Here is a 23,130-nt window from a genome sequence, read left to right on the forward strand (position 1 = left end):
ACCACTATACCCCACTCCACTGTACACCATCCGCTGTATGCTATAACACTGCACAACACTCGACTCTAGTCCACTTTACGCCGCTCTACTGTATGTCACTACACTCTGTGCCCCTCTGTCTATGCCACTCAGCTCTACGCTATTCCACTGCACACCACTGGACTCTATACCACTGTAGGCCTCCACACTCTATGCTATTCCACTCTAGTCTGCTCCTTTCCACTCTGTTCCACTGTATGTCACTTTGCTGTACGTCACTCCATTCTACACCATTCCGTTCTATGGTGCTACATTCTATGCCCTTGCCCTCAGCGCCGCTCCACTGTCAGATATTCCACTGTACACCACTTCACTCTGTGCTATTCCACTCAACACTGTGCCACTCTGCATCACTCCAATCTGTCTCTCCACTCTACAATATTCCACTCTAAGCTAGTCCGCTCTACTGTACACCACTCTGCGCCACTCCACTCTGACACTCTACAGTATGCCACTTACTCTGAGCTACTCCACTGTAAGTCACTCCCCTCTGTCACTCAACTATATGCCACTCCTTTCTATACCACCCTACTCTACACCACTCCACTCTGTGCTGTTCAGCTCTACAGCAATCCATTGTATGCCACTCTACTCCATGCCACTCCACTCTACACTTCTTCACTCTATGCCTTCTCTCTATGCCACTATGCTTTACGCTAATCTACTGTTCAGCAGTGCACTCTATGTAATTCCACTGTGCTCCACTCTGCATTGTTTCACTCCTTGACACTCAACTCTACGCCACTCTGCACCACTCCACTTTACTGCGTTCTACTGTGTGCCACTCTGTGCCACTTTACTCTATGCCACTCCATTCTACTCTACTCCACTCTACGCTATTTTACTCTGTACCACTCAGTGCTGTGCCACTCTGCACCACTCACCTCTACCATGTTCCACTCTAAATACACATTAAGGCACATGCCCTATAATAGTATAACACCATTATTTTGTCCTCTTGTTCCATGTTTATTTAACATTCATATAGCCATCTTCTATGTCCAGTATCAGCCAAACTTCAGCTCAAACTCCAGCCAACACATGTTTCGTCTATTGGGATGTAACCCATTGACTTCATCAGGGCTGTAAATAATATATATATTATCTTGGGGTGTCAACACAACATACATAAATCATTTAACATACCAAACTAATCACCATTTGCAATGCAAGTGGAAACCAATATGATCCATAAGACACTCTGATATTTACAAATATTTGTGCAAATGTGTACATTGACATGCAGTAAATATTTCCATGCCCATTATATGTCTTTATTTGAAACAATATTCTAACAATCAACACCTATGTGACAAGATGTATAAAATAAGACAAACTACATAAATATAGAATCTCATGATTCAGGTAATTTCATAAATCATGTATGATTAGATTAGTTCATGCGCGCACATGTGGAACCTACTATCTCTAGAAAACCTCTGTGTTAGCGTTAAATCACAGGTGATATCCGCAAAACCCCTTATGTCTGATTAAAAAGTACCTGTTTGATGTAATGTCTTGATATGTATAGGTACAGAGAAACTCCTAGTCTCTGTTTTCAGAATCACCGATTTGCTTCTTACTACTGCCAAATCTAGTAAGACCATTAATAAAAATACCCGAAAATATATTTGACTTTGGATGTTAATTTAAATTCAAAAATATGGGTTGATCAGAAAAGAGAAAAAAAATAAACGTAATTTACCCCAAATTATTTTCAACAACTGAATTAATCCATAATCTCAATTTTTTAAAATTAACTCATAAATCCCTCATGTTGGAGATCCATTTCTGTAAATATAATCACATGAAGTTTCAATTACCCAGGGAACACTCCAAAACTTCAGGTAAGAAAACGTGTACCCATTCACTAATTCAAATAGTATCTACCTTTCTACAGGGAGTGCAGAATTATTAGGCAAATGTGTATTTTGACCACATCATCCTCTTTATGCATGTTGTCTTACTCCAAGCTGTATAGGCTCGAAAGCCTACTACCAATTAAGCATATTAGGTGATGTGCATCTCTGTAATGAGAAGGGGTGTGGTCTAATGACTTCAACACCCTATATCAGGTGTGCATAATTATTAAGCAACTTCCTTTCCTTTGGCAAAATGGGTCAAAAGAAGGACTTGACAGGCTCAGAAAAGTCAAAAATAGTGAGATATCTTGCAGAGGGATGCAGCACTCTTAAAATTGCAAAGCTTCTGAAGCGTGATCATCGAACAGTCAAGCGTTTCATTCAAAATAGTCAACAGGGTCGCAAGAAGCGTGTGGAAAAACCAAGGCGCAAAATAACTGCCCATGAACTGAGAAAAGTCAAGCGTGCAGCTGCCACGATGCCACTTGCCACCAGTTTGGCCATATTTCAGAGCTGCAACATCACTGGAGTGCCCAAAAGCACAAGGTGTGCAATACTCAGAGACATGGCCAAGGTAAGAAAGGCTGAAAGACGACCACCACTGAACAAGACACACAAGCTGAAACGTCAAGACTGGGCCAAGAAATATCTCAAGACTGATTTTTCTAAGGTTTTATGGACTGATGAAATGAGAGTGAGTCTTGATGGGCCAGATGGATGGGCCCGTGGCTGGATTGGTAAAGGGCAGAGAGCTCCAGTCCGACTCAGACGCCAGCAAGGTGGAGGTGGAGTACTGGTTTGGGCTGGTATCATCAAAGATGAGCTTGTGGGGCCTTTTCGGGTTGAGGATGGAGTCAAGCTCAACTCCCAGTCCTACTGCCAGTTCCTGGAAGACACCTTCTTCAAGCAGTGGTACAGGAAGAAGTATGCATCCTTCAAGAAAAACATGATTTTCATGCAGGACAATGCTCCATCCTACGCGTCCAAGTACTCCACAGCGTGGCTGGCAAGAAAGGGTATAAAAGAAGGAAATCTAATGACATGGCCTCCTTGTTCACCTGATCTGAACCCCATTGAGAACCTGTGGTCCATCATCAAATGTGAGATTTACAAGGAGGGAAAACAGTACACCTCTCTGAACAGTGTCTGGGGGGCTGTGGTTGCTGCTGCACGCAATGTTGATGGTGAACAGATCAAAACACTGACAGAATCCATGGATGGCAGGCTTTTGAGTGTCCTTGCAAAGAAAGGTGGCTATATTGGTCACTGATTTGTTTTTGTTTTGTTTTTGAATGTCAGAAATGTATATTTGTGAATGTTGAGATGTTATATTGGTTTCACTGGTAATGATAAATAATTGAAATGGGTATATATATTTTTTTGTTAAGTTGCCTAATAATTATGCACAGTGATAGTCACCTGCACACACAGATATCCCCCTAACATAGCTAAAACTAAAAACAAACTAAAAACTACTTCCAAAAATATTCAGTTTTGATATTAATTAGTTTTTTGGGTTCATTGAGAACATGGTTGTTGTTCAATAATAAAATGAATCCTCAAAAATACAACTTGCCTAATAATTCTGCACTCCCTGTATAAAAACAAAACCTCTGAATCCATATTAATCCGTAGCACACCAAAAGGTTCAGTATGCTTATAAAATACTCCAAAATATTGAAGCATTTAATCCAACCTCACATGATTAGTATTGCATAACCCTAGTGCCTTGTTAAATCACGGAGGAGGCTCCAAAGAGAGAGAGAAGGTATGAAGACAAGATCGTGGGACAAGAAAGTTTAGGGGCAAGCCCAGAACAGGTGGTAAATGTAGACAATTTATCAGACAAGACCTTGTCATCGCACATAATTTCACTTTTAATCAAGGGATTGAGTTTTTTGCCCAACTAGCATTGGTGACGTTTGCAGGTCAAAAGTTGATCTCTATAAATTTGTTAGACGCCTGAAGCTAAAGAGGTTTTTCAAATTGAATTATTTTCAGAATAAAGATTTAAGAACACCAATACAGAGGATTGAGTATAGTGGTTTACCCATTCAGGATATACATGATACCATGACATTGTTATCAATTACAGATTATGAGGATGATCCAACCACAATATCGAAGGTATTAAGTGATCTAAAGGTAGTACCAGATTTGTATATAACTAGTGGTTTACAAAATAAATCATGTGTGGACACCTAGGGTAGAGAGTGATAATAATATTGAAGTGTTTTATAAAGTAGTTTGTGAAGATCTTGACAAATATGTGTCCAGAGCTAAGGTAAAGAAACTCGCGAACAATTCAAGCTATGGAGAACAGCAGGCTTTGAAGAGTTTGCAAGAAGATGACAGTATTGTAATCAGACAAGCAGATAGTGGGGGCAATATTGTGGTCTTGAACCAACAAGATTATGAGAAAGAAATTCACACTTGATTGAGTGACGCGAATTGTTATGAAAAGTTGACTCATAATCCCATCATGAGCCTGACGAATAGGATCAATAACTCATTGAAATTATGGCATCAACGATGTCTATTAGATGATGATGAATATATGTACTAGAGGGTTGATCGCCCAAGGTTCCCCTGCCTTTATACTCTCCCCAAAATTCACAAAAATCTCCCTTTCCCACCGGGGGGGGGGGGGGATTTTTATTTTTTCTTTCTGGGGTCAGAGGACCCACAGAGAGATTATCGGAATTTGTGGATATTTTCTGCACCTCTTGTTAGCTAATCTTCCATCCTATATTAAGAATACTAAACATATTTTGAGCCTACTAAGTGACGTGCAATTGGAAACTGGTATGATTATGGTAACACTGGATGTAGTTGCACTATACACAAGTATAAGGCATGAAGTTGATATGCAATCACTAAGTCACACGTTGAATGAAAGATCGGACAGTTTATTGGAACATATGGAAATGCTGCTGGATATGGTCAATCTGATTCTAAATCACAACTTTTTTCTGTTTAAGAAGGAATGGTATAGACAAAAACAGGGAGTGGCTATGGGTTCCAGATTCTCTCCTTCCTACGTGAACCTCTTCAAAGGGTGGCTTGAGGAGGTGTGGATTTGGGGACCAGGGGTGGCACAATGGCAGGCGTACATTTTATATTGGGGATGATATATTGATGATTGTTTCATGATCTGGACAGGTACTACTTATCAATTGATGGAGTTTTGTTACTACTTTAACGGAAATGATGCGAATATCAGGTTCACATACTGATATAGTTTGAAGGATATTGAGTTTTTGGATGTCGAATTGTATATTGAGGATGAGATTATACCGAAAACCGACATCTTGTAATTCTATTTTACATGCATCAAGTGCACACCCCAAGCATCAACTTCAGGCTATACCTTTTGGTGAAATGATATGGGCCAGACGAAACTGCAGTAAGGATGTGAAATTTCAAAAATGCATACAGGATATGGATCGGTTTTTTAAACTAAGGGGTTACCAATCACATGATATTAAGAAAGTGCTAAAGAGGGCTATTCAAACCTCTAGGCAAGATACTTTGAGGTCCCACCCTGTCACAGTTGATAAGAAGAAAAAAGGACAAAGTCAGGATGATTACAGATTATACTGGGACTTCAGTTGTTTTACAGAGAGTTAGGAGAAATCATTGGAACATTCTATTGCAGGATTTAACCTTAAAAGGCCGTATTTCGGATAGACCTGAGATTACCTATCGGAGGGAAAAATCCTTGAGAAGCCTCCTTAGCCCTAGATACCCAGTATATCAGATACTGGACCATTAGCTTTCTGAATATAAGAAAGTTTTTTCAAATGCGGCCAAGTGTGTAGGTGGGCATGTCATGGGAAAAAAGACTTCGGATTAGCTGGGAACCGGAATTTCCAAATTCAAACTAAGATTAATTGTGCTACAACTTTTGTGGTATACATTATACTATGTAAATGTGAGCATTTATATATTGGAAGCACAAAGGATCAGTGAACTCTTGAGGGCACTGCAACAGGATGTTGAACTATAAACTTAAACTGCACAATCATTAGACATTTTAAACTTAGTTATATCTTAATTTGATATATTTACCTATCCCCTTCAAATTACTATAACTCGCGCACCTCCATACAGTTTTCAGCTCACTAGCCAGACTACAGTAACTATAACTCTCTCCTTTAAAATGCAGTGCTTGTACCCCTTCATATTACAACACTTGTACTATGTGAAATCAAAGTATTCACAACACTTATGGCATCTGAAATTACACAATTGGTGAGAATGCTGTGCATGGTAGGGTGGCCAGTTATAGAGTGATAGTTAACGTAGTCTGGCTAGCAAGTTGACAAAACCATGTATTGAGGTATTTGAGTTGGAGTGGAAAAAAATACTTTTGTCACCATGGATGGCAATAGCTATTCCTGTGCTTATAGAATTTGCGATAAAACTGTCAAAGGGCTTTGTCACTTTCTAGCCCAGCGTGGATAGAACCCTGCTAATCCTATGCTTAAAAACTGCTGGAAAGACTGACATTTGAGGTGAGCAGATTCAGAGTACCGTTGCTGTTGCATGGTGCTCCATACAGGAGTTGCTCCCCAATAAAACCTGTGAAGTGCCCAGAGCTCCCTGCTTCCTTTGTTACATAATTCATGCAGAATTCTAAGCCTGAAATGGTATTGTTTAGACTTGTACTGGGTGCTTTCTTTTGTGTGGTACCTCTCTGATGAGCTTCGACTAGGTTACAACATGTGTTAGGAGTTGCTTTTATTCATTCCTGATTGATATGGATGGTATTTTAGCAATCCAGAGCTGTAATACTGTACCTGAAGTGGTAAAAGGATTTTGCCATTTTACAGCTCAGCGTGGACGGCACTAGCTAATCCTATGTTTGAAGAATTGGCTGTAAATATTGGTTTGTTTCATTTTCTAGCTCGGTGTTGGACCGGGCCCTTTTTGCATGGTTATCCCCAAACATTTTGCCTTCTTCCTTTTAATTTTACTGACCTGTTTGTGTTGGCTTTAGGACTCTGGGCACTTTACCACTGCTTAACAGTGCTAAAGTGCATATGCTCTCTGTCTAAATTGTATTGGTGATTGTTTTCTCCATGATTGGCATTTTTGATTTACTAGTTAGTCCCTAGTGTTGTCACCATGTGTGCCCAGGGCCTGTGAATCAAATACTACTAGTGGGCCTGCAGCACTGATTGTGCCACCCACCTGAGTAACCCGGTAAAGATGTCTCGAACCTGCCACTGCAGTGTCTGTGTGTGCAGTTTTAAACTGCTAGTTTGACCTGGCAAGTGTATCCACTTGCCAGGCCAAACCTTCCCTTTTACTACATTTAAGTCACTCCTTAGGTAGGCCCAAGGAAGCCCCATGGGCAGGGTGTAGTGTATTTAAAAGGTAGGACATGTGCTAGCGTGTTTTACATCTCCTGATAGTGAAGTGCTGCTAAACTCGGTTTCACTATTGCAAGGCCTATCTCTCCCATATGGTAACATGGGAATTGCCTTGAAATATCTTTCAAGTGTAATTTCCCATAGGGAACAGATAGAGATGTGGAGTTTGGGGTCTCCGAAATCACCGTTTATAAATACATCTTTTAGTGAAGTTGGTTTTTTAATTGTAAGTTTGAAAATGCCACTCTTGGAAGGTGGGCAATTTCTTGCTTAACCATTCTGTGCCCCTACCTGTCTGCTGGAATACACATCTGGGTCAGGATGACAGTTGGGCTGTTTGTGAATTCACTCTAGACAGTCACACAAATGGAGCTGAGGTGTGCCTTGCATATTTTGGTGGGCCTTTCTGGGCTAGGGTGGTGGGAGGTGCTGACATTTACACCTGAGTAGGGCTGTACCGGCCCTCACACAAATCAGTCTTTAACCTCCTGGAGTGTGTCTGGGGCCAGGGCAGGAAAGGCAGAGTCCTTTGCACTTCAAATACTTTCCTTTCAAGTTTGCCTACGTCAAAAATAGATATTGGTATAAGTATTGGACCCCTGACCCCACAACTTTAGAATCCTTCTGGACTGAGGACATCCCGCCAGGAAGAAGAGCTGGATGCTGTAGGAGGGACTGCCACTACACCTGTTGCTTTGCTGTGCTGGCCTGCTGCTTGCCGCTTCTGTCATGGGAGTGAAAGGACTGGAATTTGCTTTCTACATCCTGCTTCCAAAGGTTTTCCAAGAGCTTCGACTGAGCTTTCCTCCTGTTGGAAGTCTCAGGGACAACAAAGACTTCATCTGCCAGAACCTGGGCTTACTTGCCAAGATTACTGACTTACCAAGTGTTGCCAAATACAGTTCCTGGGCCCTTGGGGTGAGTTGTGGTGAAACCAAGAATAAACCAACTACATCAACTCCCGAGTGTTTTCGGAACAGACGGCACTGACTGACTCCGCACCACTGCCTCCACCGGGGCCATGGTCCCTGCTGAGTGCAAAGACCGCAACCAATTCGGCATCACCTGTGGCCCCATGGTGTGATTGCGACACAATGAAGTCAATGCCTCGTGTCTTGAACAACGGGATTTATCGACCCCGCTGGATCATAAGTGTTGGACTTTTGCTTATGCAGGGTCATCCCCAGTCTTTTTCGCCTCCTGCCTCCTAATTTTTTCTGACATGTTGCTGTTGGCTTTTCAACTCTGAGCACTTTACCACTGCTAACCAGTGCTAAAGTGCATATGCTCTCCTGTTTAAATTGTATGTAAGTGGTTTATCCATGATTGGCATATTTGATTTACTAGTAAGTCCCTAGTAAGGTGCACTAGAGGTGCCAGGGCCTGTAAATCAAATGCTACTAGTGGGCCTGCAGCACTGGTTGTGCCACCCACATAAGTAGCTCTGTAATCATGTCTCAGACCTGCCACTGCAGTGTCTGTGTGTGTATTCTTACACTGTAAATTCGACTTGGCAAGTGTACCCACTTGCCAGGCCTAAACCTTCCCTTTTCTTACATGTAAGGCACCCCTAAGGTAGGCCCTAGGTAGCCCCAAGGGCAGGGTGCAGTGTATGGATAAGGTAGGACATATAGTAATGTGGTTTATATGTCCTGACAGTGAAATACTGCCAATTTCGTTTTCACTGTAGCAAGGTCTGTCTCTCTCTCATAGGATAATATGGGGGCTACCTTTAAATATGATTAAAGTGTAGATTCCCCTAGAGAGTAGATGGACATGTGGAGTTTGGGATCCCTGAACTCACAATTTAGAAATACATCTTTTAGTAAAGTTGATTTTAAGATTGTGCGTTTGGAAATGCCACTTTTAGAAAGTGAGCATTTTCTTGCTTAAACCATTCTGTGACTCTGCCTGGTTTGTGGATTCCCTGTCTGGGTCAGTTTGACAGTTGGGTTGTTTTTCACCTCACACCAGACAGTGACACAAAGGGAGCTGGGGTGTGATCTGCATTTCCTGATTAGCCATCTCTGCTAGGAGGGAGGGGTGGAGTGGTCACTCTCATCTGAAAGGATTGTGCCTGCCTCTGACAATGCTGTCTCCAGCCCCCTGGTGTGTGTCTGAGGCCTTGCCTGGGCAAGGCAGGATTTCACAAGAAGGTGTGAGTCCCCTTTGAAGAAAGGTGACTTCAAAGACTAAAATGGGTATAAGAAGGGCACCCAAACTTACAAACTTCAGAAACACTTCTGGAACCAAGAGGAACCTCTGCCTGGAGAAGAGCTGATAGCTGAGGAACAAGTGCTGCCCTGCCTGTGACTGTGCTTTGTGGAGCTTTCCTGCAGTGCTGCTTCTGCCAGAGTAAGAGGGCAAAGACTGGACTTTGTGTGCCTTCCATCTTGAAGAAGAAATCTCCAAGGGCTTGATGTAGAGCTTGCCTCCTGTTGTTGAAGTCTCAGGGATAGCAAAGACTTCTTCCTGCCAGCACCTGGAGTCTCTGGAGAGACCCCTACTCTGCTCTGTGGTGCCCTTCCAGTTCCTGGGACCCTGAAAGGAGAGGCTGGCAGCCTAAGGACAAAAATACACGCACCGAGCACCGTGCGGAGAAAAGATCGACGCGAATCCGATCGCGGCTGAGAAAACGACGCGACGCCGGTTCCGCAGCTGAGAAACGACGCCGCAGGAAACGCGACCGAAAAACCGACGCCCGGAGCAGGAGAAACGACGCGCAGCATCGCTGACGGAGGCTGAGAGATCGCACCCTGCGCCGCGGGACTTTCGGATCGTCGTGTGGCTGGCTTTTTCAACACGCACCGCCGTGCCGAGTTGTTTTCGACGCACACAGCCGTGCAGGGTTACTTTCGACGCACACCGCCCGTGCGGGGTTATTTTTGACGCAAACCAGGTACATTTTCACGCTAGCAGCGCTAGTGTGGTGTTACAACTACCTAAAGACTCTTTTTATTTTAAACCTTTAAAAAATCATAACTTGACTTGTGTATGTTGGATTTTTGTCGTTTTGGTCTTGTTTTGTCTAGATAAATATTTCCTATTTTTCTAAACTGGTGTTGTGTCATTTTGTAGTGTTTTCATTAAGTTACTGTGTGTGTTGGTACAAATACTTTACACCTAGCACTCTGAGGTTAAGCCTACTGCTCTGCCAAGCTACCAAGGGGGTAAGCAGGGGTTAGCTGAGGGTGATTCTCTTTTATCCTAACTAGAGTGAGGGTCCTTGCTTGAACAGGGGGTAACCAGACTGTCAACCAAAGACCCCATTTCTAACAATAAGGAATCGACACCTCGCCACTGATGCCACCTCACCTCCCCTACAACCGTAAGGAACCAACGCATCACTTCCCCTGCCTAGTAGTAAGGGACCAACGCCTCACCTCCCCTGTAGCAGCAAGGAACCAATGTCGCTCCAGCGACTCCTCACCCTCCAACTCTGTGCAACGTCTTTCCTTTATCCTTTTCAAAGGTACTTTGCCTGAGGTCTGTGCGACTTCATGACCGGCACGCACTTCCTCGCGAGTGACGTTGGAATGTTGTGAACGACTCCATCAAGATGTTGTGATAGCCTCAGTTGGAGGTATTGTGTTTCTAAGTACTATCCTGAAGTTTAGTCCTTGAAAATTCTTATCTTTGCTTGTATATGTTGGATTTTTGTTGTTTTGGTCTTGGTAATATTAGCTATTTTTCTAAACAAGTGTAGAGTACTTTTGTGGTGTTTTCACTTTGTTACTGTGTTTGTATGCAAATACTTTACACATTGCCTCTGAGATAAGCCTGACTATTTGAGCCAAGCTACCAAGGAGGTGAGCAGGGGTTATCCTATGTGTGTGGCTCCCTTACCCTGACTAGAGTGAGGGTCCCTACTTGGACTGGGTGCCAACCACTGCCAACTATAAGCCCCATTTCTAACACACAGCAAAAGAGAGAGAAGCCAAAAAGGGAGAAACAAAAACAAAAGTGGAATATAGGAACACATAATTGTATCAGTTTGTTCTGATCGTCTACTGTCCGCTGGTGAGTTTGCAGACTTCTCTAGCAGAGCTCGTCACTGAACTCCGTACAGTTCAAGGTCCTTTTTGCCAGTTCCAGTCCTCGGTAGCTCAACGCGTCTCCATGTCTTAGGTAAGCCAAGCCCAGCGCCGACCAGGCCTCTGGTTTGGCTAAGTTAAGAACACCAAGCATCATAACATAAGTCTATATCATTAATTATAACATATTAATACAACATTTTTATAAATTCCACATTATTTTAGTACTGTTAACACTCATGGTGACCACTCCCCTTGGGCACATTTTGCACATTACACGCTATTTTCAATTACTAGCGTAAATTGTAATTTTTCTCATTATTATGTATACGCAAATGATTAGAATATTCTCATATTAGCATATCTGCTGCAACAATGGTCTCTAACTGGTTGAGCTCAAATTGCTTGAACCTCAACGGAAATAAAACGGAGGTACTGAGAGTTTGGGCAGGACCTTTCCATATGGTCTTTTGCTTGGTGGCTATATATGATAGGGTCTTGCCTTAGATCTGTAAAGTCTGCTGGAAGTGTATGTGGCCTAATGGACGATTAACTCTCTTTCTCCAAGAATGCTTTTAGACAGCAGCAAACTGCTGTTATTAGCTTAGAATATATTCCTAAAATCCTCCCTTTGTTGTCTATTGACTCCAGAACATCGGTTGCCATGGCAATCATTATAGCTTGCCTGGACTAGGCCAATTCCCTACATTTAGTTTCCTTTCAAATGTTGTTCAATGTCTTCAGATATTGCAGAACATTGCTGTTAGACTTATAGTCCACCCATTTCACAGCAGCATCACTTGTCACCTGAAGGACCTTAATTGGCTGCCACTTCAGAAGCCTACAATAACCATGAGTCTGTGTCTTGCTTACCGAGCTGTAAACAGCTCTGGTCCACCCTATCTTCGAAAGAGACTCTTGCTTCACTAGTTTCTCCATACCCTTGGATCCTCAGCCTACAGAAACTGATTCTCTCTAGGTGTAAGTGTTCCAGACAGGGGGGAGAGTCTTTTTCTTTCTAGTAGCCAAGCACTGGAACTTGCTTCCAGGTGCTATCACCTCTGCCCCTACTTTACCAGCCTTTCGTAAAAAGCTGAAAACTTGGCTCTTCTGACTTGACTCTTGACCCTGTTAATCCTTCTTACTCTGCTAGTCTAGTGCCAAGAAACCACTAGTAACAGTGCACTTTAAATATACACTATATGATACAATAGTAAAGAATTTATATAGTATAAACTGTAAGCAGGAATTCGAAATCACGCTGACCATATTGAACCAACGTAAAGCAATCCCGATACTATAAACTGGTAATCTCTCATTGAGGTGGGAACTGTTACGTGGAAACATAAGCAATTAAAGCAGATGGGAAGACACTATGCATTATTGAAGTAGGGATTTAGCTAAGTTTTTTCATATATTGTTCACAGAGCCCCATCACTTGAAAATCTGTACCGTTTGCAAAACGCGGACCACATTGTGAAAGGAAAGACTCAGAAATAATGTTGGCAAAATGGAGATGAATGGAGATGAATGCACAGGTTTCATAAACATTTTGGGCCGGTAAACTGCCACTACGGTTTTCTGCCCTCTGGCCCTATTACAAGTTTTCCGCTGGGCTGGCGGGTGGAAACACAGTTTCTGCCTGCCGGCCCAGCAAGAAACCCATCCACAACATTGATGCTGGCTCGTAATCGAGCGGGCGGCAATGTTGTGGTGAGTCGGAAGTCTACTCTGCCCAAATCTCTAATCTCCACAAGTGAAGGGGATGCAGATAGGACGCTCCACTTTGGGTGACACTAGACACCCCAAATTTATAAAGATGTTAATGAACTGCATAGAAATCTACGTACATTGTTAAAGCAAATACTAATTGCTGATGAACGTTACTTTGCAAATTGATTGTGGTGAATATTTAAAAAGCAATCCTGGTGCTAGAGGAAAAACTCAAAAAAACAGATCTTTGGTGATTAAATCCCATAAGTTTATGACTTTTCAAACTAATTTTTGTGTGGAAGAGTATCTGACCCCCATTTCCCTACTCACGTTTGAAAAGCACCAGTTCCATGAAATTGTGTGAGTAGTAGGAAGGGATACCTTTAATCACCATATTAAAAGTGACAGTTGTCCCGCCCCGGAAATGACGTCATATCCGGTGGCTGGGACTTCCGGTGTCCCAGAAAGCCCACCCCGGAAGTGACGTGCATGGGGGTGTGTCACGTGGTTTGTGAACACGTGTTGTTGGCTGGTAGAGCCACCCTTTTTTTTTTTTTTTTTTTTTGAAATGCTGCATATAAGGAGCTGGTTAGAACCGGCTGTCAAACCGCAAACCAGGGCTGAATCAGTTTGCCAAGGCGCTATGAAGAGATACAATCCGATCGCCAGAAAAGCCGTCTCCTCAGGGGCCCTGAACACTATTGGTAGATATTACCGGACCCTCGCCCCTCGTACGATGGATGAGAATGCACAACAGGGTGTCCCAGACACCCGGGATACCGATGTTACAGGTTTTCAAGAGGAACTTTGCCATCGGCTTGAAAAGCTTGACCTCAAGGATGTGTCGCCCTTGATATCCCCTATTAAGGGGGCCGGCAGTGACAGCGATGTCTCGAAAGATGGATTAAGCGGGGCATCTAACGTCGTAGACATTGAAGTTGAAGAATGTGTACCACCCCCGAATTCGCCCATCTATGAAGACATGGGCTTCCAGGAGGACCCCGAGGCAGAGGCCGTTATTTTACAACCATCAGGTGTAAGTTCAGGCGCTGTTTCTGCCCCAATGGACCTCTGCGACTCCCAAGATTTCAGAGGAGCCTCTGAGTGTGAAGCGAATGCTGAGGTTAGTAAAGACATTTTTTATTTTATTTTTTTATGCCTGTATACTCTGTCATACTTTTAACTAATAATGTGTCTTGTGCTTTCTGTTTGAACCCTAGAACATAACAGAAGAAAGAGAGCCTCTAGAAGGGTCAGCTCCAAAGGTTAACACCGTAAATTTTTTCTGCTTATGCTGTTCCAGACAGTCTGAAAGTATTACAAGCCAGAACAAAGAGCCTCGTAAGAAATGTGTTTGCACCTACACTAGCCACGATCTTGAAAAGGAAGCTCCGGGCGTACCCTGTGACACCATATGGCCGGTTAAAGGCTTTGCAGCTGCCGTTGTGAACGCATGTGTTAAAAGGGATTATTATGACCTTTGCTACGGGCATAAAATTAATGACCCTCAACAGGAGGCTCACGAATGTCTATACGATGCATACACTGCAAGAACAATTCGTCACGTTTGTAACCGGATAGACACTTATCGGGTATATAAGCTGTTAAGGGTTGTGTATGGGCTGTCTGCTGTGAAGAAAAGTGTCCACTGTGACATGATGAAGGTCTTGGCTGCGGCTGTCCTTGAGATCCGATACGCTGCAGAGCCATGCTCAAAACTCGACCGCATGCACGGGATGTGTCCCCCCTTTGACAAACGTATGGTAGAAAGGGTTATAGAAAGACGAATGTGTGACATTTATTATAAAAACAGAAGAATGTTGTCTTTAGCCCCGCGAAAACTGTTTTAAATAAATAAATAAAGAAATAAATAAAAAAATAAATAAAAAAAAAAAAGTAGACCATAAATATGTTACTTAACGCTCCATACTTACTCACTTTTAGGAGGGGATTCCGGGTATCGAGATGCAAGATGTCTATGAGTTACAACCGGGCTACATCTGTATCGGGAGATTGATTTTTGTGCTGGTTAAAGAAAGAATAGCTGAAATACAGCCTGTGACTCTGCGATGTCTGAACATTTCGGAACCTTCGGCCTTGTTGCAATGTAACTGCCATGAGTGTATCGCCAAGTGGTGTATCAATGGCCGGCTAAACGCATCTGTTAAATGCTGGGCCTTGGACAAAGACCACAAGCGCAAGTTAAGACTTTCACCTGAGACGGGGGTGCATGAGGCTTTGGAGAACATGACTGTAGATTATCTCACAAATAAAGGTTCTGCATTGTCCTATCTAGAACTGTATGAACTGTTGAATTATATCAGTATCCTGAGCGTTCAGAGTTATAGACGTGGGGAACGGGAAGTCATGTCTAGAGCTATTGAGAGTATAGCTATAAAAATATCAATGTTTGTGTCGCTTAGGGTTTGTAAAGGAACATGCTCTGAGTAACATGTGTAGTGGATGTTGTACTATGTATACGTTTGTAAAAAAGGCCACATTGGATCCGTGTTTTGACATTTATAAGCTATGTAGCACAAAATGTCAAATACACGCTGGTTGTATACCCCAGCCGCACATGTATGTTTTTTATGTTTAATAAAATGACCTTACACAAAACAGGTGTCTTTCATTTCGGGGTGTTGATGTGAGACAGCATGACGGATGCTGATTTAAGGAAGCTTTATTACGATAAACAGGGGGTTGGAAGTTTCGGAGGCTCCGAAGCTCTATTTAGAAGGGCTCGAGCTGAAAATGAATCTGTAAAACGTGCCAGTGTGAAGACATGGTTAGCTGGGGAAGAGGCTTATTCGCTACACAAACCTGTCAGGAGACGCTTTAAGAGGCGGTCCACAGTTGTTAACGCACAGCTCGATTATCAGTGGCAGGCCGACATAATCAGTCTTCAAGATCTGGCACAACATAACGATGGTGCCATGTATATATTAACCGTCATAGACGTCTTGTCCAAGTACGCATATGCAGAGGCGTTAAACGATAAAAGTGGTACCAGCGTTACAGCTGCTTTTAAAGACATCTTCGCTAGCGGGCGCGTGCCCCAGAAACTACAAACAGACGCCGGAAAGGAATTTTTAAACAAACATTTCCAAAAATTATTAGACCAGAACGCTGTTCAACATTTTGTAACGCACACCGAGGTAAAGGCCGCTGTTGTAGAGCGTTTTAACCGTACTTTAAAGTCGAAGATGTGGCGATACTTCACCGCCAACAACACCTACAGATACGTGGATGTTCTAAAGGCTTTTATAGATGTTTATAACGCCACCTACCATCGGACAATCAAAATGGCCCCTGTTAAGGTTACAAGGGATAATTCGTTAACGGTGTGGAGAACGGTGTACGGTGGGCGTCTCACACAGAAGGTCAAGAAACCGGATTTAAAAGAAGGGGCTCATGTCAGGGTTTCAAAGTTGAAGGGTGTCTTCACCAAAGGCTACCAGCAAACATTCAGCGATGAGATATTCATAGTGGAAAGTGTGCAGTTTAAAGAAGGGGTATATATTTACAGGTTAAAGGACTACGCTGGGGAAGAGGTATCGGGTGTCTTTTACACAGAAGAGTTACAAGAGGTGCCCTACGACCCGAACAGGGTGTACAGGGTTGAAAAGGTTCTGAAAAGAAAAGGGAGCGGAGCCCGGCGACAGGCGTTGGTCAAATGGCGCGGGTGGCCCGAGAAATTTAACAGTTGGGTTCTGGCCAGCTCGTTGCACGGTGTGTGAGGTATAGCTGTAAACGCTATGATGGAGAACTCCCCTTTTTATATCACGCTGCCATCCAACGCTTCGAAGGACATGTTCCCAGACAATCAGATTTCGAGTTATACAGTGAAACTTGCAAAGCCAGTGGATTTGAAAGGCCCGTGGGAGGTGGCACTAACGGAAATACAGTACCCTAGAACTTGGAATACCTTTACAAAGGCCGATGTTAAATTTCATATAAAGCGACCTCAGGATGCACTGACCTATAACTTGTCTTTCCCACACGGCTATTACCCTACCGTCGCAACGGTGGTCGATGCCATCAACAAGTCTATAGCCAGCACTGAAGCGTATGCGAATATATATCTGGTATTGGATCACGTTAGAAGAAAGGTGGTTCTTAAAGCCCCAGAGTTCAGTACAGTGTTTAAATGTAGTGGTAAATTACAAAGGGTTTTAGGGACCGTACAGCATCACCAAAGGCAGATGGATCCAGACCCTACATGCCCCGATATTAACGGCGGTTTTTATACACTCTACGTTTATAGCGACATTGTAGAGCCGCAGAGGGTCGGGGATAGTTATTCCCCTTTGTTGAGGTGGGTCCCGGTGCAGGGTGAAAATAACACAATGGTTAATATACAACATCACAAACTCGACTATGTTGCAATTTCTAAAAACCATTTTGACACTATAACCATCATGGTGTACAACGATCAGTCGGAGCCGGTCGCCTTTAAATACGGGAAAGTTATTGTTAAGCTTCATTTAAGGCCACGGCGCGAAGGTGACTATTAGATAGCTGCAATGGTCACCATGAAAACCTACGGGGATCCCTCGATGTACAGGGACTATTATAGAGTTCAGGCAGGGTATGGCGGTCCCCAACCCTACTTTCAAGGGGCTCCGGTTATGTATGGGGCTGGATTGGGGGGTTTCTTCCGGAGCATGTTTAGGCGTGCCATGCCCTTTTTGAGAAGAGGGTTCGAAATTGCAAAACCTCATGTTAAAGCGGCAGCTACAAACATAGCCCATGACGTTGTGGGCAGTGTAACGTCTGCGGTAGCAGAGCGCATGAATAGACAGCCCCAAGAAGGAGCGGGGTTGCTGTATAAAGCGCATGGTTTTGTTAAAAGGAAGCGAAGGGCATCGCGGCGTAGGGGGCCACCAAGGCCCTATAAGAAGCGCCGGACTACTTCAAAAGGCCCTCACAAAAGAAGAGTCATAAGACGGAAGAGATCAACCAAGAAGAAGAGAACTCGTTCTAGTGCGAATATTTTTTAAAGCAACGACCATGGCCTTCGTACACTGTGCATCGGGTGAATGCGCCAAATCTGAGTTAGATCTGTTTTCTCTCAAACCCACACAGACAAGCATTGAAAACAGTTTTTTCATGGAAGTGTCACCAATGGCTGCTCTGACACCCCTTGCACCGATAGAGTTTTATGTGTCGGGATCCACGGATATGTACCTTGATCTCAACAATACTCTCCTGCACCTCGTCTGTAAAATAACCAAAGCGAACGGTGACAACATCGAGGCTGATGCTAGAGTGGCCCCGATAGCATACCCCATCGCAACAATGTTTAATCAAGTGGACATTAACCTAGGCGATCGCCTCGTCACACAGAGTGATAACATGTATGCCTACAGGGCCTACATAGAGAGTATTCTAAATTATAGTCGTGATGCGCTGGACACACATCTTTCAGCGGGGCTCTTCTACCGAGATACCGAAGCGCATTTGGAGAACACAGCTTTGGACGGAGACAACGAGGGTTTTAAAAAAAGAGCCAGCTTCGTCGCCGGCAGTAGGCAGTTTGACCTCCTGGGGCGCGTACATTCAGACCTTTTCTTCCAAGACAAACTGTTAGTCAACGGTATTGATCTTAAGATCAAACTCAATCGTAACAAGGACTCTTTCTGTCTCATCAGCGGTGATGCAGAGCAGTATAAACTGGTTATATTGTCAGCGAGCCTGTTTGTAAAGAGAGTGAAAGTGTCCCCAAGTGTCAGACTGGCCCATGCTGAAGCTTTACAATTATCGAACGCCAAGTACGCCATTGAAAGAGTCGCTCTGAAGATATTCAGCATCCCCGCCGGAACCCGGTTAACGCAGCAGCAGAATCTATTTCTGGGGCAATTACCGAAACTCATCATCATAGGGTTTGTGGACAACACTGCTTTTAGTGGCCTCTACAACTCAAACCCTTTCAACTTCAAACACTATGATATCAACTATGCCGCTCTGGTTCACGAGGGTGCTGTGATCCCCGCAAAACCTTTCACGCCGAATTTTGGAACATCAAATTTTGTCCGGGAATATCTAGGACTGGTCTCGATAACGGGGAAACAGCTGCGGGACTCAGGAGTAGTTGTTTCAAGGGAAGGGTATGCTGCAGGCTACACGCTGTTTGCGTTCGACCTGACACCTGACATGGAAGATGGAGACCATTACAACCTGATCAAAAACGGAAATCTAAAAGCAGAAATACGTTTTACACAGGCACTGGCGGCCAATGTGAACATGGTTGTGTTCTCTGTATTCGACAGTGTTATTCAGATCAACCACGCCCGTCAGCTTATGTTTGACTACCATTGAAAAAGTGTAAAAAAAAAAAAAAAAAAAAAAATGTTTTTTATTTTAAAAAAAAAAATATAAAATGGACACTACTGAGATACGTGACTTCTTAAGTAGACATAAATATGCTAAGAAATACTTTCTAGGGGTATACCCTAGCGATGGACTACCTGAAAAGATAGGTCCGGAAAGGCCACGTACCCTCGTCTTTAACACCGATCCCCATTACAAGGGTGGGGCACATTGGGCGGCACTGTTTCTGGATGTGGACAAGGTTATAGTGTTTGATAGTTTAGCTGAATTCCCTAAGCATAGTATTTATACAAAGCCGATATTCAAATATGTAAAAAAAGCATCACCCACGGTTGTGTATAATAAACTACGGGTACAGGATCCTTTTGCCATCACATGTGGGGAACACTGTATATACTTTATTAGTAAAATGTCTGAAGGTATAACGTTTAGAAATTTTTTAAATCTATACTCAGATGATTTAGTAAACAACGACGGTGTTGTTATGAAATATGTGAATGAAAACTACAGGACAATGTCACACGTTGTTAAAACAGACTCTGGTCTCTGTCAAAAGTGTAAGGTCTTGTAAAGCTGTTATTTGTACTTGTGAGTGTCTAAAATAAAAAACATCTTAAACAAGCTTTCATCCTAGGCATTTTTTTTTTTTTTAATCCGTACTGTGTACATTTTCAAACCATTCATAAATAAAAAGATGGCATACTCCGGCTGAAAATTTAAAAGTGTTTATTACAAGCATGTTTCAACACGAACATTTACATGGTTAAACATATAAAATGAAGCACATTTTTTCGAACCGTAAAAACTTTTAACAAAAAAAAAACTGTACATGTGTGCAAAATTAGATCGGTAGCCATGTGTTCATTTTGAATAGTCTCTTTTTAGGCCCCATAGGAAGATCAGCACGGTCCCGAGCGGGTGTTAGTTGTGGAAAGAAAGGCGATGTCGATATAGCGGGGCTCCTTGTAAAAATAGCGGGGGCCGGGTCTTTTAAACTTTCAAGCTTACGGCGATTCTCGGCATTTCCGATGATCGTGGAGGGAATGTTGAGTTCCGCAGCTGCATTTAGGAACTGTTCCCAGCCTCTAGGAGCTTCTCGTGTTGTTAGGGTTTTACCGTGTGTGAGACCCCGGACCAGATCATACATATGGGAACCAGCAACCGGCTGCCCTTTGTAAACGAATTCACCCCGGGCGTTCCAAGTGGTCAAATCTTTAGTAGTACTCATTTTACTGAGTAACATTTGCGCAGCCCCTCTATATTTCTGACTGATATTTTTTAAAAGGTCTAAGACAAAGGCATCAGTTGTGGGTGTGGGACCTATGTCATGAGCCTGCGTAGAGGGTCCAGACGGCTGTTCAGCATCTGGGGTGTACAGCGTCAGTTTGGTTTTTTCAGAGGTGAGTTGCTTGTAGTATTGTAGAAAGTTTTGAAGGGCTCCTGAGTAAAGCCCTGCCTTGTCGTGGGGTTTTAAATCAGTCCGGTTCAAAATGGCTTTGATTTCCGCATCGAGACGATGTGTTTCGTTTTTGCGTATGTCCCAGACATCCGTGTTAGAAGGGGCCAGATGTTCCACCTGTTGCCGGGGCACGAGGTACATTTTGTGGGCGTGCTCCATCAGGATCGCGACAGTAGCCCTGTGATTAGGGGTATAGCTATACCTAACAACGACCCTATAAAGCCTCCTGACTGTTTGAACAGTTTTCTTTTGGAAAGGAGTGAAGCCCTCTTATTGCTGAGCTTCTTAATAATGTGGCGTTTCTTCTTCAGAACCCGGAACTGGCGCGTTGATATAGGGACATTACCTTTTAGGGTGTTTAGGGCTATTTCTGAAATGGCGGCCACTAAATCATCCGTGGCAGCGCAGAGGATGGCTTTTCTTCTCGCGGGGCTTGCCGTTATCAAAATTTTTAGAAGTCCTAAATTACGTCGTAACCGCGCAGACATTGTGGGGACCTTATATTACAAGGTTTAGAGTGTAAATGTTATAAACAGCTTTTTACTTGTTCTTTTTATAGTTTTTGGACACTGTTTTAGGCGTGTAGGCGACTGGGAAGTCCGGGGGTATTATGCCGGCTCGTAGTCTGTAGTCTTCAAAAGTGTTGGGTTTCAAATCCACCAGTAAGTAGCCGTGGGGTTTTGCTGTAGCATCGTTAAAGGCATCCATGAAAAACTGGGTGTTGCCGGGGTACATTTGTTTAGCTATAATTGAGATTTGAAGTTTGTCTCTGGGGTTTTTAAATAAGACCAGGTATGAGGCGTTGAGAGTTATGGACCGGCTGCTCTTGCCCTTGTAAAACAGGTTCTGCACTATATAGCATATGCTCAGATTGCGGTGGTGTGAATATTGCGTAAAAGCCCGCTCAAGCTCGGGGTGGTCCCCTCCTTCACGCATGAGGTCATCCACCACGACAATGTTTACAAGGTGTTTTGGTAGCAAGTCATCGTCGTTGAGATTATCGGGGATACCCTCTATAAATCGAATGTGGGGAAATTTTAGGGTGAGCTCAGTGTAAAGATCCTGCCAGCATGAATAAAGCCACACAATGTTGTTAGGGGTCTGAGATAAAACACCGGGAGCGTTTTCTAACAGTTTCTTTATAAAAAAACTTTTACCGCTATTGGAGGGCCCCGCTAAAACGCAGGAGAATGGGTGCTGCAGTCTGGTGTCCATATCTGGGTGATGTTCAAACCTCTAATGGCTTTTAGTAACCGTAAGGCAGTGTTTTGTAGTCCGTTGTGAGGACCCGTTTGTCAAACACTACTCTTAAGGTTTTAAACATAGGCTGTGTTGTAATTTCCCATTTTTTCTTGGACCTGACTATGCTCGGATGGTTTACAACAATGGCTTTGCTATTTTTGTGATCGCTTGATGCAGAGTATTCGTGCACCAGGCCCTTCAGACTGTCAAAGTTTATTTTAATCGTATTGTTGACGTTTAAAGTGATACCTTTGACTTTCATGCAAACCTTGTTGCTTGAGGTCTTATAACTGTACGTCTTAGGGCCTGATGAGGTAAATTCCTGTATATACTCCCCCTTTTCGAGCTCGCTGGTCAAATCCCCTAGATAATCACCCAGCGGAGGATCTTCATCACCCTCTTTACTCACAAAGATAACAGAGTCAGTGTCATGGTACAAACACCGTTCCTGAAGCTGGTCCAACAACCTGTAAAGCTCTAACCTGGCGTGAGCGGTTGTGAAGCATGCTATAAAGATGTTTATATTGTTACACGTTGTGGGGTACTCTTTGGCGTATTTCCAGCATAGAACGGCCGTCTCGTCGTCAATAAATTCACAACTGGATACGTCATAAACAGGTGTGAATATATACTTAAAAAGCTCTTCCGGATCTGTGACGATAGATGTGTTTGACAAATTGGTCCGCTGTGCGAACTTTCCCCACAAGGAGTTGAGACAGAGCTTAGCTAACTGCCGGCGGGCGGGGTTAACCTTAATGAACGCAGGTCTCAGTTTAATACCCTCGCGAGCTTTGTAATCAGCGATATACTTTTTCTTTGAGGGCTCATCGACACACCATTCTGGATACCCCGAGGCCTCCTGCTTGTCTCTAAGAAACAAGTTTATGTACTCAGAAAAGAGCTGTGTTGTTGTATTTGGAAAGTGCCAGACTTCCAGGATTTTACCAAGACGATACCCTTTCTCTAGGGCCGTCTGCACCTCAATGGTACACCAAGTCCCTTCCAGCAGCCTCTGCTCATCACTATGCCGACATTCGCTAAGCTGTTTACTTTCAGCGCAGGTACGGCAT

At 43.4% G+C, this 23,130-nt stretch overlaps 2 protein-coding genes across 2 annotated transcripts in view; both read left to right on the forward strand.

Annotated features, from left to right (window-relative positions):
• Positions 1 to 23,130, forward strand: part of LOC138249851 (N-acetylated-alpha-linked acidic dipeptidase 2-like) — a 700,770-nt gene that overhangs the window by 164,651 nt on the left and 512,989 nt on the right. The gene's annotated exons all lie outside the window — the stretch shown is intronic.
• On the forward strand, positions 13,403 to 15,939 carry LOC138249077 (uncharacterized). The gene is made up of 2 exons (XM_069203123.1): positions 13,403 to 14,149; positions 14,247 to 15,939. Exons 1-2 carry the CDS (start codon positions 13,595 to 13,597, stop codon positions 14,874 to 14,876), a joined length of 1,185 nt encoding a protein of 394 aa, XP_069059224.1. The 5' UTR covers positions 13,403 to 13,594; the 3' UTR covers positions 14,877 to 15,939.

The sequence above is a fragment of the Pleurodeles waltl genome, chromosome 8 (assembly GCF_031143425.1).
Source record: "Pleurodeles waltl isolate 20211129_DDA chromosome 8, aPleWal1.hap1.20221129, whole genome shotgun sequence".
Classification (NCBI taxonomy): Eukaryota; Metazoa; Chordata; class Amphibia; order Caudata; family Salamandridae; genus Pleurodeles; species Pleurodeles waltl.

What these genes read in the sequence shown, in the direction of transcription:
- LOC138249077 (XM_069203123.1), top strand. Translation starts at nt 13,595, where the DNA reads ATGCTGCATATAAGGAGCTGGTTAGAACCGGCTGTCAAACCGCAAACC. An exon ending in AGTGTGAAGCGAATGCTGAG is followed by an intron (nt 14,150 to 14,246) that starts GTTAGTAAAGAC and finishes TTTGAACCCTAG; the next exon opens with AACATAACAGAAGAAAGAGA.